General features: G+C 36.7%; 1 protein-coding gene across 2 annotated transcripts in view; it reads left to right on the plus strand.

Moving 5' to 3' along the window:
* Positions 1 to 19,089, plus strand: part of SLC41A2 (solute carrier family 41 member 2) — a 129,563-nt gene that overhangs the window by 21,947 nt on the left and 88,527 nt on the right. For both annotated transcript variants that reach the window (XM_079936297.1, XM_079936298.1), the window contains exon 2: positions 521 to 1,245. In XM_079936297.1, coding sequence (XP_079792423.1) covers positions 691 to 1,245 — 555 coding nt within the window. In that variant the 5' untranslated portion in view covers positions 521 to 690. The remainder of the gene's footprint in view (positions 1 to 520; positions 1,246 to 19,089) is intronic.

Genomic DNA, 19,089 nt, shown 5'->3' on the forward strand with positions numbered 1-19,089 from the left:
ATGCCATGTACACTATTTAGGATATTTATCAAATAATTTCATGGCAAACATTGTCATCGTTTCTTCATATTTTAATAACAAAATGTATATTAAGTTGTAAATAAAGTAACAGATGATTATTTAATATGTTTAAAATATAATGTCATATACTTTACCTTTGTTGTGCCTGCATATGTAAAGGGTTGTAGCAATTTGATTCTGAGACCTCAGTATAAGTAATGGAAGCCATTACTTTATTTAATAACTTTGTCTATTGTAGAATTTCAGAGACATTTGAAGACTTTACATGGGTATTAATTACATAAAGTATACGAAGATAAACATTTTTAACCGAGATAGAACACACAAAGAAGCTGTATACTACATTTCTGTGTACAAAGCAGTTATGTGTTAAGCCCAAAGGGTATAATGTCAGTACATTAGGGTTGGTTTAAGAACACGTGTTATTTTATACCTTTAATTATGAAGTATCAAGATAGTTAATCTGACTTTTAAAAATTATTTTATTTTGTTTTTCCAGATCCAATCCCTCTGTGGAACTTCTAAACATCTTCTGTTAGTGGAAACGTTGTTTTCTACACAATGAAGTCAACATCTTAATTTAAACCAGCATTCATGTGGTTCTGATTCATCTGCTATGGTTCATGAAGCTTGAGATCTAAGGTGTTCAGGGTCTTTTGCGATGACAATATGACTAATAGTAAAGGAAGATCTATTACTAACAGAACAAGTGGTGGTCCAAGTAGTGGAGGAGGTTTTGTAGACTGGACTTTAAGTTTAAATACAATTCAATCTGATAAGTTTTTAAACTTACTGTTGAGTATGGTTCCGGTAATTTACCAGAAAAACCAGGAAGACAGGCACAAAAAAGGAAATAGCATTTGGCAAGATGGGTTATCAACTGCAGCACAAACTTTTAGTAATAGATCTGAACAACACATGGAATATCACAGTTTCTCAGAGCCATCTTTTCATGGCAACAATGGGCACACGCCATCAAGCTGTAGCCAAAAGTATGATGACTACGCCAACTACAATTATTGTGATGGAAGGGAGGCTTCAGAAACTACGGCCATGTTACAAGATGAAGATGTATCTAGAGATGGTGATGAAGATGTCATTGTGGAAGCAAACCAGAAATTACCAAAGGAGTCCAGTGGTGTCATGGCACTGCAGATACTTGTGCCATTTTTGTTAGCTGGCTTTGGAACAGTCTCAGCTGGCATGGTTTTGGATATAGTCCAGGTGGGTTTTCATCTTTGTTTAACTTCACTGTCTTTGTTGTTTAAAGTGCTTTGTGTTGGTTACTAATCTCAAACATTATATTTAGATTTAATTTATCCCTTAGTTAAAATGAACTGATGCTGACTTTGGTGAAGAATCTGCTATTTCTGTTTTTTTTTGTTTTCCTTTAGAAGTTCTAAGAGAATTGTCCCATTCTGACCATAAAGTAACTTTTCATAAAATATTAAATAGTAAAGTAATCCCCAATTGGGTAAATCAGCTAAATGAATAACTCAATAAATGTTATATTTAAATACATCCTTATTTTAAAAATAAAAATTAATATATGCTCATTAAAATGAATTCGGACAATGCAGAGGATTAAATAAAAGATAAGTCTTTCCTATTCCTCATCTCCAAACCAAAACTCTCTTCCCCTCCAGAGGTTACCATTGTTAAGAGTTTGCTGTATATACTTGCAGACTTTTTTCTATGCTTATATACATGCATATGTGCAGTCTTTTTTCAAAAATAAAAATGAAATGCTATATATATTTTTCTGCAGCTTATTTGCTTATTAATGTATCTTGGACATCTTTCCAAATTAGTAACAAAGATATTCAGCATTTTAAAAAGAGTGCTTGAGGGCTTCCCTGGTGGCACAGTGGTTGAGAGTCCGCCTGCCGATGCAGGGGACACGGGTTCGTGCCCCGGTCCGGGAAGATCCCACATGCCACGGAGCGGCTGAGCCCGTGAGCCATGGCCGCTGAGCCTGCGTGTCTGGAGCCTGTGCTCCGCAACGGGAGAGGCCACAACAGTGAGAGGCCCGCGTACCGCAAAAAAAAAAAAAAAAAAAGAGTGCTTGATATTTCCATTGTATATATACACCAAAATTTACTTATTCATTCTCCCATGCTGGTGCTATAACAAATATCCTTATAAATTTATCTTTACACACTCATACTAATTTTTTCATAGGATAGATTTTAAAAATGGGATTGCTGGGTATTAGGGCAGTTGTATGTGTTTAAAATTTTTATAGGTATTGTCAAATTGCCTTTCAAAAAGTTTGTACCAATTTGTAGTCCTGCTATCAGTATATAAGTACTTTTATCTATCCGTACCCTTATCAACATTGGATATTCTTGATCTTTTTCATTTTTACCAATTGATAGGAAAATGTTATCATATTTTAATTAACATTCTTTAATTATTATTAATGTCTTAGCATCTTTTCATGTGTTTATTGGCCATTCTTACCTTTTCTGTGACTATTTCTTATATACTTTTCTGTATCTTTTATCCATTTAAAAAATGGGTACATTACTTATTGACTTGTAGGAGTTCTTAATGTAGTATTATATAAAATTACAAAATTACCTATTATATAATTACCTTTTAAAGCAGTAAATTGTTTAAAAGGTGGCATTCTGTTACTATCAGTTTTCATTCATCAGTCAGAGAAAGCTTGGCTCTGGGAAAGGGTTAGAAACATTATCCTCATGTGCCTTTGTCTTTCATTGTTTGCTCCCTAAAAGAAACCTCAGGTTATCTGTGACTCTAAGACACTTTTAACCAGATAACATTTTTATCTAAATGGAAAATGTACATAAATAGAAACATAATTTTTCCACCATCAGATGGAGAAAAGATATGAAAAGATATACTGTGTTAAGTATATTGAATTTTTGAATAGACTGTAATACTCTAGGGAGACCAAACCTATCTGTCCACTTGAAATATAATTGTTTCAAATTATTACCATAGTATCATAGCTGCTAAAATGAATATGCTGTTTTGGGTTGACTTTTTTTTTCTTCATATACCAGTTATTCTGAAGAAACACTCATCATTTAGCTATAGGATGATAACATCTATAGGAAAAATATGTTACAGTATAGATTGTTAAGCAGAATATTTACGTAGTTCATTATGTACCTTCCTCTGGTGCATGTTCACTTATTTCTTGATGCTATTTGAGAGAAGAGCACATATGTAATTGGGAAAAGTTCCTTTTATGATTTTATGAACTTTAATACTGCTAGCCCTAAGGACTTTATAGTGTTAAACTTCAGTGTTAAAAATCATAAAGACATAATATAAATGTTTTGAAAGATTTCATTTGAATGAGGTTTTAAAAACTTTTAAATTGTGAAATTGAAAACATACAGAGTGAAAACAAACAGCTCAGTGAAAACAAAAACATACAGCTCAGTGAATTTTCATGACACAAACAACCATATAACCATCACCTGGGTCAAGAAGTAGACTCTTACCTATACTTCATTAGTGCTCCCTTCCAATAGCTTCCTTTTTTTCCTCCATCACCAAAGATAATCAATAATCTGATTTTTATGAGAACTTTTTTGTCTTTATAAGCATGTATTATTAAGCACCACTGCTTGGTTTTACTTAATTCTTTTCAGAATTTATCCAGTGGAAGTATAGAGTATATATTCTTTTATGTTTGGGTGTTTTTGGTCAACATTACGTAAGTTTTAGGAAACTGTTGTTCATTTATTTTTATTGCTATGTTGTAATCCAGTGTATAAATACATCACAATTTATCCATTCTACTATTTTTTTAAATCCATTCTACTATTTTTTTAATCCATTCTACTGTTGAAGGACATTGGGCCTAATGGTGTTTCCAGGCTCTTGCTGTACGTGTGCATGCATTTCTCTTGGGTATATATGTAGAAATGGAATCTCTAGGTCTTAGAATATGCAGATATTTAAATGTAGCATTTGTCAAATGGTTTTCCAAAGTGGTTGTACCAATTTACAGACTAATATAGCAGTATATGAGCGGTCCAGTGCTCTATATTATTATTTATACAAGGTATCAAAAGTCTTTTTAGTTTCAGAAATTCTGGCATATGTGGGGTGGCATCTCATTGAGGTTTTAATTGGGATTTTCCTGATGACTAATGATGTTTACTGACCATTTGGATATCATTGGTGAAGTTTCTTTGCCCATTTTCTATTTGATCGTTTATCTTTGTCTTATTGATTTATAGGAGTTATTTGCATATTCTGGATGTAAGCCTTTTAGTTATATGTATTACAAAATTTTTTCCCCTCTGTGGCTTGCTTTTTTACTCTCTCAGTTGTGTGTTTGGATGACCAGAAGTTCTTAATTTTTATACAGTCCCCTTTTCCCTACTTTTCTATGGTCTGTGCTTTTCGTCTCCTGTTTAAGAAATCTTTCCATACCCTTTGAATTAAGATATTCTCTTATAATAGCTCCTTGAAGCTTTGTTTTGCCTTTTACATTTAGATTATTCCCTACCGGGAGTCGGATTTTGTACAGAGTGTGAGGTAGAGGTTATATTTTTTCCTTTCCACATGGATTTCCAATTATCTCTGCACTGTTATATAAACAAAATATTTGTTATAAATATTTTCCCATTTATGTGTCGTCAACTTCTGGGCTCTCAATTCTATTCCTTTGGTGTATTTATGTCTCTTGTCGTGAATGCCACACCATCATCATTACTCTAGTTTATAAATCTTGATATCTTAGAGAATGTTCTCTCTTTATTCTTCCTGAAGAGTGCTTTGGTTATTCTTTTCCCTTTGCATCTCTATGTATGTTTTAGTATAAAACCTTGTCAGTTTTCAAAAAAAGTAGTAGCGATTGTGATTCAGATATAATAAGGGGGAGAATTGACTCTATACTGTTTAGTCTTCCAACACAGGTATGTGGAATAATAGCCTCCATTTATTTAGGTCATCTTTAATTCCCCTCATTGATGTTTTACAGTCTCTGAACACAGGTCTTTTACATTTTTAGTTGGGTTAGTTCTATTTATTTTGCTTCATATATCCCAGACTCAGAGCTAAAGAAGCCGGCAACCAAGAAATGCCAACAAGGGCAGACAAATCAAAACAAAACCAACAAAAGCCTGCTCTTTGTAGCTGAAGGACTAGGAAAGGGACACCCTAGCAAGACAAAACAGTTTTAGACAAAAACTGTTCTACTCTAGCCAAACACTACGGAAAAAACCGTTGCCTCACCCACATCCACATCAGCAAAGGCCCAGTGGGGAGCCTGGAGGGCATTCTGCTAAGTGAAATAAGCCAGATAGAGAAAGACAAATATTGCATTGTATCACTTACATGTGGAATCTTAAAAAAAAAAAGTCAAACTCATAAAAACAGAGAGTAGAATGGTGGTTGCCAGGGCCTGAGGGGGTGAGGGAAATGGGGAGAAGTTGGTGAAAGGGTACAAACTTTCAGTTACAAGGTAAGTATGCTCCGAGAATCTAATGTACAGCATGGTGACTGTAGTTGATAATACTGTATTGTATACTCGATATTTGCTAAGAGAGTAGATCTTAAGTATTCTCACCAAAAAAAAAAAAAAAATTCTCACCAAAAAAAAAAAAAAAAGTAACTCTGTGAGGTGATAGATATGTTAATTAACTTGTTGGTGAAATTCCTTTCATAATGTATATGTATATCAAGTCATCATACTGTACCCTTAAAATATATTACAATTCTATTTGTCAATTATACCTCAGTAAAACTTAGAAAAAATGAGCAAAATATACCAAAAGCAAGCAGAAGAAAGGAAATAATAAATATAAAAGCAAAAATCAATGAAATTGAAGGCAGGAAAACAGTAGAAAAAAGTCAGTGAAACGAACATCTGGTTCTTTGAAAAGATCAATAAATCTGACAATTTGTAGCAAGACTGACAATGAAGAAAAAAGAAGACATAAATTACCAATATCAGAACGAAATAGGAGATATCACTACAGATCCTGTAGACATCAAAAGGATAGTAAAGAAGTACTACAAACAACTCTGCACACGTAAATTTTACAACTTAAAGTGGGCCACTTCCTCAAAAAACACAATTACCACAATCCACCCGAAATGAAGTGGATAACTTGAATAGCTCTATACTTATTAAGGAAATTGAGTTCATAATTTTAAAAACTCCCAAAAAAGAAATCTTCAGACACAGATAGTTTTACCTGAAAATTCTACCACATGTTTAAAGCAGAGTCAACACTAATTCTACACAAGGTTTTCTGGAAAATAGAAGAGGAGGGAACACTTATCAATTCATTTTAAGAAGCTGGTATTACCCAGATACCAAACCAAAGACAATGCAAAAAACAAACCAAAAAACCCAAAAAACCTACAGACCAATACTTCTCCTGAATATAGACCAAAAAAATCCTTAACAAACATTGGCAAATAGAATTTAGCAGCATATAAAATGAATTATACACCATGAAAAATGAGGTTTATTCCAGGGATGCAAATCTTGTTCACTATTTGAAAATCAATATAATTCACCATATTAATAGGCTAAAGAAGAAAATCACATGACCATGTCAAATGATACAGAAGAAGCATTTGACAAAATTCAACACCCATTCATGATTAAAAAAACCCTCAAATAAATAGGAATAGAGTGGAACTTCCTCAACATTATACTTAATTTAATGATGAAATACCGAATGCGGTTTTCCCCTAAGATCAGGTACAAGGCAAGGATGTCCACACTCATTACCTTTATTCAGCATAGTGCAGTAAGTCAAGAAAAGGAAATAAAAGAATAAAAGATGGGAAAGGATGAAATAAAACTGTTCCTATTTGCAGATGACATGATTGTCTACTAAGAAAATCCCAAGGAATCTACCAAAACAAAAACAAAAAGCAACTCCAAGAACTGATAAATGAGTTCAGTAAGGCCCAGGATACACACTACATACAAAAAATAAATTTTATTTCTAGCAATGAGTATGTGGACATTGAAATTAAAAATACAATAACATTTACTCAAAAAACAAACACCTAGATGTAAATCTTAGAAAACACATACAGGATTTGTACGCTGAAAGCTACAAAATACTGATGAAAATAATCAAGGAAGATCTAAATAAATGGAGAGACTTGCCATATTCATGGCTTAGAAGACTCAACATAATAAAGATGTCAGTCCTCCCCAAACTGATACACATGTTTAACAGAACTTTAAAAATCTCCACAAGATTTTTTAATAGAATAAATAATATTAAAATGTATACGCAAAGGGAAAGAAAATAGAATTTTCTTTTTAAAAATCAAAGTGGGAAGGATCAGTCTACTTGATTCCAAGCTTATTAAAATGACCACAGTAATCAAGACTGTGGTATTTGGTGGAGGGATAGACACGCTTAAACTTTTGACACCAAAAGTGTGATCCATAAAATGGAAAATGGATAAATTGGACTTTATCAAATAAAAATTTTGTTCTGTGAAAGACCTTGTTGAAAGGATGAAAAGCCAAGTTACAGAGAGAAAGAAATTATTTGCAAACCACACATCTGGCAAAAGGCTAGAATAAAGAACTCTCAAAAACTCAACATTTTAACAAAAACAGCCCAGTTAGAAAATTGGCGCAAAAAAAAAAAAAAAGCATAGAGACGTTTCACAGAAGAATATGTACAGATGGCAAATAAACTTGAAAAGATATTTAGTATCTTTAGCCATTAGAGGAACGCAAATGAAAACCACAATGAAATATCACTGTGTACCTATCAGAATGATTATAATAAAAAATAGTGGTAGTATCAAGTGCTGTTGAGCATGTAGAGAAAAGGTATCACTCATATATTGCTGTTGGGAATTTAAAATGACACAGCCGCTCTGGAAAACACTTTGACAGTTTCTTTAAAAAAAATAAAACCTAAACATTAACTATCATACAACCTAGGAATTGCATTCCTGGGCATTTATTCCAGAGAATGAAGACTTACGCTAACACAACTCCTGTACGTGAATGTTTACAGCAGCCTTATTCATAATAGCCAAGAACTGGGATACACGCCAGAAGTCCTTCAACAGTCAAATGGTTTAACAAACTCTGGTAAATCCATATGATGGGATACTACTCAGCAACAAAAAGAATGAACTGTTGACACATGCAACAATCTAGATGAATCTCCAGAGAATTATGCTGAGTGGAAAAAGCAAATCTCAAAAGGTTATACATATTATATTCATTTATAAAAATTCTTGAATCAACATTTTATGGAAATGGAGAACAGATTAGCAGTTGCCAGGGATTAAGAAGGGGCTGGGAGTGGAGAAAAGTGGACGTGGCTATAAAAGGGCAACAGGAGGAATCATTGTGGTGATGGAAATGTTCTGTATCTTGACTATATCAATATCAATATCCTGGTTGTGAGATTGTCCTAGAGTTTTGCGAGATATTAGCATTGGGGGAAACTGGATAAAGGATACATGGGATCTCTATTATTTTTAATAACTGCAAGTGAATCTATAATTATTTCAAAAAGTTTAATGAAAAACATTATGTATCTGGTAAAGCATATTTAAGCTGTATGAAACAATATATAATGGAGAAAGAAGTCTCCTTTTTTTTTTTAACATCTTTATTGGAGTATAATTGCTTTACAATGGTGTGTTAGTTTCTGCTTTATAACAAAGTGAATCAGTTATACATATACATATGTTCCCATATCTCTTCCCTCTTGCATCTCCCTCCCTCCCACCCTCCCTATCCCACCCCTCTAGGTGGTCACAAAGCACTGAGCTGATCTCCGTGTGCTATGTGGCTGCTTCCCACTAGCTATCTATTTTATGTTTGGTAGTGTATATATGTCCATGCCACTCTCTCACTTTGTCACAGCTTACCCTTCCCCCTCCCCATGTCCTCAAGTCCATTCTCTAGTAGGTCTGTGTCTTTATTCCTGTCTTGCCCCTAGGTTCTTCATGACATTTTTTCTTTCCTTAGAGTTGATATATATGTGTTAGCATACGGTATTTGTTTTTCTCTTTCTGACTTACTTCACTCTGTATGACAGACTCTAGGTCCATCCACCCCACTACAAATAACTCAATTTCGTTTCTTTTTATGGCTGAGTAATATTCCACGGTATATGTGTGCCACATCTTCTTTATCCATTCATCTGTTGATGGACACTTAGGTTGCTTCCATGTCCTGGCTACTGTAAATACAGCTGCAATGAAACTTTTGGTACATGACTCTTTTTGAATTATGGTTTTCTCTGGGTATATGCCCAATAGTGGGATTGCTGTGTCGTATGGTAGTTCTATTTTTAGTTTTTTAGGGAACCTCCATACTATTCTCCATAGTGGCTGTATCAATTTACATTCCCACCAACACTGCAAGACGGTTCCCTTTTCTCCACACCCTCTCCAGCATTTATTGTTTGTTGATTTTTTGATGATGGCCATTCTGACCAATGTGAGATGATATCTTATTGTAGTTTTTTTGTTGTTTGTTTGCGGTACGCGGGTCCCTCACTGTTGTGGCCTCTCCCGTTGCGGAGCATAGGCTCCGGACACGCTGGCTCAGCGGCCATGGCTCACAGGCCTAGCCGCTCTGCGGCATGTGGGATCTTCCCGGATCGGGGCACGAACCCGTGTCCCCTGCATCGGCAGGCGGACTCTCAACCACTGCGCCACCAGGGAAGCCCCTCATTGTAGTTTTGATTTGCATTTCTCTAATGGTTAGTGATGTTGAGCATCCTTTCATGTGTTTGTTGGCAATCTGTGTATCTTTGGAGAAATGTCTGTTTAGGTCTTCTGCCCATTTTTGGATTGGGTTGTTTGTTTTTTTGATATTGAACTGCATGAGCTGCTTGTAAATTTTGGAGATTAATCCTTTGTCAGTTGCTTCATTTGCAAATATTTTCTCCCATTCTGAGGGTTGTCTTTCGGTCTTATTTATGGTTTCCTTTGCTGTGCAAAAGCTTTTAAGTTTCATTAGGTCCTGTATGTTTATTTTTGTTTTTATTTCCATTTCTCTGGGAGGTGGGTCAACATGGATCTTGCTATGACTTATGTCATAGACTGTTCTGCCTATGTTTTCCTCTAAGAGTTTTAAAGTGTCTGGCCTTACATTTAGGTCTTTAATCCATTTTGAGTTTATTTTCATGTATGGTGTCAGGGAGTGTTCTAATTTCATACTCTTACATCGACCTCTCCAGTTTTCCCAGCACCACTTATTGAAGAGGCTGTCTTTTCTCCACTGTATATTCTTGCCTCCTTTATCAAAGATAAGGTGACCATATGTATGTGGGTTTATCTCTGGGCTTTCTATGCTGTTCCATTGATCTATATTTCTGTGTTTGTGCCAGTACCATACTGTCTTGATTACTGTAGCTTTGTAGTATAGTCTGAAGTCAGGGAGCCTGATTCCTCCAGCTCTGTTTTTCTTTCTCAAGATTGCTTTGGCTATTCGGGGTCTTTTGTGTTTCCATACAAATTTTGAAATTTTTTGTTCTAGTTCTGTGAAACATGCCAGTGGTAGTTTGATAGGGATTACATTGAATCTGTAGATTGTTTTGGGCAGTAGAGTCATTTTCACAATGTTGATTCTTCCAATCCAAGAACCTGATATATCTCTCCATCTATTTGTATCATCTTTAATTTCTTTCATCAGTGTCTTATAATTTCTGCATACAGGTCTTTTGTCTCCTTAAGTAGGTTTATTCCTAGATATTTTATTCTTTCTGTTGTAGTGCTAAATGGGAGTGTTTCCTTAATTTCACTTTCAGATTTTTCATCATTAGTGTATAGGAATGCTAGAGATTTCTGTCCATTAATTTTGTATCCTGCTGCTTTACCAAATTCATTGATTAGCTCTAGTAGTTTTCTGGTAGCATCTTTAGGATTCTCTATGTATAGTATCATGTCATCTGCAAAGAGTGACAGCTTTACGTCTTCTTCTCCGATTTATTCCTTTTATTTCTTTTTCTACTCTGATTGCTGTGGCTAAAACGTCCAAAACTATGCTGAATAAGAGTGTTGAGAGTGGGCACCCTTATCCTGTTCCTGATCTTAGTGGAAATGATTTCAGTTTTTCACCATTGAGGACGATGTTGGCTGTGGGTTTCTCATATATGACCTTTATTATGTTGAGCAAAGTTCCCTCTATGCTTACTTTCTGCAGGGTTTTTATCATAAATAGGTGTTGAATTTTGTCGAAAGCTTTCTGTTCATCTATTGAGATGATCATATGGTTTTTCTCCTTCAGTTTGTTAATATGGTGTATCACATTGATTGATTTGCATATATTGAAGAATCCTTGCATTCCTGGAATAAACCCCACTTGATCATGGTGCCTTATCCTTTTAATGTGCTGTTGGATTCTGTTTGCTAGTATTTTGTTGAGGATTTTTGCATCTATGTTTCTCAGTGATATTGGCCTGTAATTTTCTTCCTTTGTGACATCTTCGTCTTGTTTTGGTATCAGGGTGATGGTGGCCTGGTAGAATGAGTTTGGGAGTGTTCCTCCCTCTGCTATATTTTGGAAGAGTTTGAGAAGGGTGGGTGTTAGCTCTTCTCTAAATGTTTGATAGAATTCACCTGTGAAGCCATCTGGTCCTGGGCTTTTGTTGGTTTGAAGATTTTTAATCTCAATCTCAATTTCAGTGCTTGTGATTGGTCTGTTCATATTTTCTATTTCTTCCTGATTCAGTCTTGGTAAGTTGTGCATTTCTAAGAATTTGTCCATTTCTTCCAGGTTGTCCATTTTATTGGCATAGAGTTGCTTGTAGTAATCTCTTATGATCCTTTGTATTTCTGCAGTGTCAGTTGTTACTTCTCCTTCATTTCTAATTCTGTTGATTTGAGTCTCCTCCCTTTTGTTCTTGATGAGTCTGGCTAAGTTTATCAATTCTGTTTATCCTCTCAAAGAACCAGCTTTTAGTTTTATTGATCTTTGCCATCGTTTCCTTCATTTCTTTTTCCTTTATTTCTGATCTGATCTTTATGATTTCTTTCCTTCTGCAAACTTTCGGGGTTTTTTGTTCTTCTTTCTCTAATTGCTTTAGGTGTAAGGTTAGGTTGTTTATTTGAGATGTTTCTTGTTTCTTAAGGTAGAACTGTATTGCTATAAACTTCCCTCTTAGAACCGCTTTTGCTGCATTCCGTAGGTTTTGGGTCGTCGTGTTTTCATTGTCATTTGTGTCTAGGTATTTTTTGATTTCCTCTTTGAATTCTTCAGTGATCTCTTGGTTATTAAGTAGTGTATTGTTTAGCCTCCATGTGCTTGTAGTTTTTACAGATTTTTTCCTGTAATTGATATCTAGTCTTATAGCATTGTGGTCCAAAAAGATACTTGATATGATTTCAATTTTCTTAAATTTACCAAGGCTTGATTTGTGACCCAAGATATGATCTGTCCTGGAGAATGTTTCATGAGCACTTTAGAAGAATATGTATTCTGTTGTTTTTGGATGGAATGTCGTATAAATATCCATTAAATCCATCTTGTTTAATGTATCTTTTAAAGCTTGTGTTTCCTTATTTATTTTCATTTTGGATGATCTGTCCATTGGTGAAAGTGGGGTGTTTTAAAGTCCCCTACTGTGATTGTGTTACTGCTGATTTCCCCTTTTATGGCTCTTTGTATTTGCCTTATGTATTGAGGTGGTGCTCCTTTGTTGGGTGCATAGATATTTACAATTGTTGTATCGTCTTCTTGGATCAATCCCTTGATCATTATGTAGTGTCCTTCTTTGTCTCTTGTAATAGTCTTTATTTTAAAGTCTATTTTGTCTGATATGAGAATTGCTACTCCAGCTTTCTTTTAATTCCATTTGCATGGAATATCTTTTTCCATCCTCTCACTTTCAGTCTGTATGTGTCCCTAGGTCTGAAGTGGGTCTCTTGTAGACAGCATATGTACGGGTCTTATTTTTGTATCCATTCAGCCAATCTGTGTCTTTTGGTGGGGGCATTTAGTTCATTTACATTTAAGGTAATTATTGATATGTATGTTCCTATTCCCATTTTCTTAATTGTTTTGGGTTTGTTATTGTAGGTCTTTTCCTTCTCTTGTGTTTCCTGCCTAGAGAAGTTCCTTTAGCATTTGTTGTAAAGCTGGTTTGGTGGTGCTGAATTCTCTTAGCTTTTGCTTGTCTATAAAGGTTTTAATTTCTCCATCGAATCTGAATGAGATCCTTGCTGGGTAGAGTAATCTTGGTTGTAGGTTTTTCTCCTTCATCACTTTAAATATGTCCTGCCACTCCCTTCTCGCTTGCAGAGTTTCTGCTGAAAGATCAGCTGTTAACCTTATGGGGATTCCCTTGTGTGTTATTTGTTGTCTTTCCCTTGCTGCTTTTAATATGTTTTCTTTGTATTCAATTTTTGATAGTTTGATTAATATGTGTCTTGGCGTGTTTCTCCTTGGATTTATCCTGTATGGGACTTTCTGTGCTTCCTGGACTTGATTATTTCCTTTCTCATTTTAGGGAAGTTTTCAACTATAATCTCTTCAAATATTTTCTCAGTCCCTTTCTCTTTCTCTTCTTCTTCTGGGACCCCTATAATTCGAATGTTGGTGCGTTTAATGTTGTCCCAGAGGTCTCTGAGACTGTCCTCAGTTCTTTTCATTCTTTTTCATTTATTCTGCTCTGCAGTAGTTATTTCCACTATTTTATCTTCCAGGTTACTTATCCTTTCTTCAGTTATTCTGCTATTGATCCCTTCTAGAGAATTTGAAATTTCATTTATTGTGTTGTTCATCATTGTTTGTTTGCTCTTTAGTTCTTCTAGGTCCTTGTTAAACGTTTCTTGTATTTTCTCTATTCTATTTACAAGATTTTGGATCATCTTTACTATCATTATTCTGAATTCTTTTTCAGGTAGACTGCCTATTTCCTCTTCATTTGTTAGGTCTGGTGGGTTTTTATCTTGCTCCTTCATCTGCTGTGTGTTCTTCTGTCTTCTCATTTTGCTTATCTTACTGTGTTTGGGGTCTCCTTTTCTCAGGCTGCAAGTTTGTAGTTCCCGTTGTTTTTGGTGTCTGTCCCCAGTGGCTAAGGTTGGTTCAGTGGGTTGTGTAGGCTTCCTGGTGGAGGGGACTAGTGCCTGTGTTCTGGTGGGTGAGGCTGGATCTTGTCTTTCTGGTGGGCAGGTCCACGTCTGGTGGTATGTTTTAGGGTGTCTGTGGCCTTATTATGATTTTAGGCAGCCTCTCTGCTAACGGATTGGGTTGTGTTCTTGTCTTGCTAGTTGTTTGGCATAGGGTGTCCAGCACTGTAGCTTGCTGGTCGTTGAGTGAAGGTGGATCTTGGTGTTAAGATGGAGATCTCTGGGAGATTTTCACCGTTTGATATTACGTGGAGCTGGGAGGTCTCTTGTGGACCAGTGTCCTGAAGTTGGCTCTCCCACCTCAGAGGCACAGCCCTGACGCCTGGCTGGAGCACCAAGAGCCTTTCATCCACATGGCTCAGAATAAAAGGGAGAAAAAATAGAAAGAGAGAAAGAGAGAGAGAGAGAAAGAAAAAGAAAGGAAATAAAGTTATTAAAATAAAAAATAATTATTAAGAAAAGAGTTTAAAAAAAAAAAACGGACGGACAGAACCCTAGGACAAATGGTAAAAGCAAAGCTATACAGACAAAATCACACACAGAAGCATACATATACACACTCACAAAAAGAGAAAAAGGGAAAAAATATATTTATCTTTGCTCCCAAAGTCCACCTCCTTAATTTGGGATGATTCGTTGTCTATTCAGGTATTCAACAGATGCAGGGTACATCGAGTTGATTGTGGAGATTTAATCCGCTGCTTCTGAGCCTACTGGGAGAAATTTCCCTTTCTCTTTGTTCGCACAGCTCCCGGGGTTTAGTTTTGGATTTGGCCCCACCTCTGCGTGTAGGTTGCCTGAGGGCATCAGTTCTTCGCTCAGACAGGACGGGGTTAAAGGAGCACCTGATTCGGCGCCTTTGGCTCACTCAGGCCGGGGGGAGGGAGGCGTACGGATGCGTGGCGAGCCTGCGGCGGCAGAGGCCAGCGTGATGTTGCACCAGCCTGAGGTGTGCCGTGTGTTCTCCCGGGGAAGTCGTCCCTGGATCACGGGACCCTGGCAGTGGCGGGCTGCATAGGCTCCCGGGAGGGGAGTTGTGGATAGTGACCTGTGCTCGCACACAGGTTTCTTGGTGGCTGCAGTAGCAGCCTTAGCGTCCCATGCCCGTCTCTGGTGTGCACGCTGATTCCTGCGGCTCGTGCCCGTCTCTGGAGCTCCTTGAAGCGGCGCTGTTAATCCCCTCTTCTCAAGCACCAGGTAACAAAGAGGGAAGAAAAAGTCTCTTGCCTCTTCGGCAGGTCCAGACCTTTTCTCTGACTCCCTCCCGGCCAGCCGTGGTGCAGTAGCCCCTTCAGGCTGTGTTCACGCCGCCAACCCCAGTCCTCTCCCTGCGCTCGACGGAAGCCCAAGCCTCAGCTCCCAGCCCCGCCCGCCCCGGTGGGTGAGCAGACAAGTCTCTCGGGCTGGTGAGTGCCAGTCGGCACCGATCTTCTGTGCAGGAATCTCTCTGCTCTGCCCTCCGCACCCCTGTTGCTGCGCTCTCCTCCGCAGCTCCGAAGCTTCCCCTCTCCGCCACCCGCAGTCTCCACGCGCGAAGGGACTTCCTAGTGTGTGGAAAACCTTTCCTCCTTCACAGCTCTCTCCCCGAGGTGCAAGTCCCGTCCCTATTCTTTGTCTCTGTTTTTCCTTTTTTCTTTTGCCCTACCCAGGTACGTGGGGACTTTCTTGTCTTTTGGGAGGTCTGAGGTCTTCTGCCCGCGTCCAGTAGGTGTTCTGTAGGAGCTATTCCACATGTAGATGTATTTCTGATGTATTTTTGGAAAGGAAAGTGATCTCCACGTCTTACTCTTCCACCATCTTGAAGCTCCCAGAAGTCTCCTTTTCTATGTGCCCTTCCCCTATTCCCTTCTTTAGAATTTACTGGTATTATTTTTTTCTGTCTCCTTCCACTGACATTAAATGCATGTACATTGAGAGATATATATATATATGCTAATATATGTGTGTGTGTGTGTGTGTGTGTGTGTGTGTGTATTCACTAAAAAACACAAGCAGAAAACATCCTATAATGCTGCTCTTCACCCTGCTCTTAATTTATCTTGGAGCTTCCTTATAGATACACACAGATTTACCAAATTCTTCTCTGGAGAGCTCTATTGTTATGTTCTATTGCAAAGATGTATCATTGTTTTTCGACCAAGTGAGCTAATGAAGGAGATTTAAAGTACCTCAGATCTTTTGTGATTATGAACAGTGATGAAGTTGACTCATTATATGTATGTGTTTGAACTCACATTCAACTTTATTTGTAGGATAAATTCCTTGAAGTAGAGTTTTGAGTTGAAAATTATGTACATTTTACATTTGATAGATATTGCTGAATTCCCCCAAAGAAGTTAAACCAATAGTGTAATGGAGTGCTTATTTCCTTATACTCTTACCGACAGTATTATCCAACTTTCTGAACTTTACCAATCTCACAGAAGAAAATTGATCACCTTTTAATTTGCATTTTTAAAATTATGAGTGAGGTTGGTCACTGGGTCATATATCTAAAAGTGACTAAACTAAAAGGGTTTAGTTTTTTAAAGCTAAGTTAAAATGAGAAACAAATCTTCTCCAGCTCTGGGGTATATAAGTTTTTTTAAAATTGCATAAGCTTCTTTTACCAATTAGTTATTTTTAAACTTTTTCTGTTTATTTTTAAGTTAGGACTCTAAGGATGTATTCCTCAACTTGTTTATTCTTTTTTTTTAATTTAATTTTATTTATTTTTCTTTTTTTTTTTAAGTTTCATTTTTGTTTGTCCTTTTGGACATTAACAGATTTTTAGGTTTCGAGTATAGGACATATGTAAGCAATCTGACATTATGTTTGAGGTATGGGTGCTTATGTAAGATTCTGGGTATTGACAGACATCTAAAATTAGGTAAGATTAGAAGTTGATTTCCTGTAGGGAGGATTCTTGTGGAGAAGTTTAGCAGTGCATAATAATCTACATAGCCTCAGAGGACATGTCTGTATTGTGGCAAAATTTATAAGTAGGTGTAATTTATTTGGGGCACTGGCTGCCTCAGCATCCCCTTTCTGGACTTTTTTTTTTTTTTTTTTTTTTGGCATTACCTCTTCCTGACAGGAAAATTAACTGATAATATATCTTGGTGTTATAGCTAATAAACCCTCAATATTGTTATTTATTACTATGTACAGTCATGGTCCTGAGCACAACTGTATGAGGTAGGTACACTTATGACCCTATTTTAGATGAATAAAGTAAAGCATAGTTTTGCTCAAGTCATACAGTAAAAGTAGTCGTATCAGAATTGCAACTCAGATATAATCTGATTCCAGAGCCCTTTTCTTTGACTAACGTGCTGTACTGTTTCTCACTATTCTCGTATTTCCCAAACTGTGTGTCTGGACACCCCAGGGTTGCTGTGGGATATGTTAAATTTTTGAGGGAAACACAGTGACATCTCTTGGACCCTCTACAGACCACTGACTCGAGGTGGTTCAACATATCAGCATTAGATCACACTCCATCTGACATACCTCTGCAAAGCTGCATTTTCAGCGGTGCTGGGAAAAAAAGCAAGTGTCACACAAAAATCAATACAGAACAAGAAATGAAGGCAGTAGTTTCCAAATTCCAAGGTTTGAGACGCTGTGCAGTGCCCAACAGATACACACATCCTGTTAGTAAGTACTTGTGGTAACATGACTTAAAAATATGATTTATTCTTTCAATTTATTTGTGTTATTTCTTCAAATGGCTACCAAATTGTTAGGAAATAAATACTTATTAAATTGTTTGGACCTAGCTACTTAGTAGGACTGTTAGATATTTCTTTTGGCCTAGGGTTGTCATGAAAACATTTCTGAGATACTACAGGTGCTGTGAGCTGACAAAGTTTGAGAACTTCTGAAAGCCCACCTCTGCAGGTGTAGAGCGAAGAATGCAGAATTTATTGGGCATGAGGTTGGAAATCAATACGTGATAGTTCTTATTGTTAAATCAATGCTAAGATGTGTTTTCATAGTAATTCTCACAGGAGCATTTGATTTGAATTGAACTTGGAAAGGGTGGTAGTAACCCAAAGGAATGCATCCCAACAGATCCAAAGTGGGATGGCAGTGACTGATAGAGAAATTTGGATATTCTGGTGTTTCTAAAATTGTGTAGGTAGGTGTCTTAATATTGTGACCTAGGTAATCCCAAATTATGTCTAATGTGATAAAAACAATACCTATCTCGTAAATTCGTTGTGAAGATTAAATGATTAGACCTAGAACAGTGCCTGGCACTAACAAGCAATCAGTGAATGTTGACTGTTAATATTTATTATTATTATTATCTGTTGTTATTCATCATCATCATCATCACCGTCATCTGTGGAGGATGCATATTCCAGTAGCACAACAGAATTCTTACCTATCATAAAACATGGACAGAATTGTTTGTTAGTTTTTTGACATGTTAAGGAATCTGAGAGGCTACTGGACCCCGAGTGCTGTTTTTAGGCCCATCCTTAATTGACTTGAACCCTGGAGGGATTCCCTTGTAAAACTGTTAAACCAGGTTTTTACCAAAGACTGGTCTGATAAACCTTTCCTAAAGCTTCTTTAGGCCCTAGTTCTGCGCCTATTTGGAACAGCCTCTAGGGAAACTTTGGGGACAAATTGAAATTTTCTTTCATTTATCCGATGGATTTGTCTTACTTTTCTCACCTGTCTTGGTGTTAGTGACAAGACTGTATTCTTGATATTTTTTGGCATAAATTAATATGCCTAGTCCCTAAAGTCTCCTTTGGGACAATCACCTCTTAATAACACTTGTAAAGTAGCATTTTGTGTTATTCAGTCATTTGTATGGTCTTTTCAGTTTATAAAGTACTTTAATATCTATTGTTTTCATTATTATGGTATTTCCTCATAGGCTAGACAGGGCAGGTAGTATCTTCATTTCATGGATGAAGAAACTGAGATCAGAATGGTAGGTAACTCCATCCAGGATCACACAGCCAGGTTATGACAGATCCGTGCCTAGAATAAGAA

The sequence above is a fragment of the Stenella coeruleoalba genome, assembly GCF_951394435.1.
Source record: "Stenella coeruleoalba genome assembly, chromosome: 11".
Classification (NCBI taxonomy): Eukaryota; Metazoa; Chordata; class Mammalia; order Artiodactyla; family Delphinidae; genus Stenella; species Stenella coeruleoalba.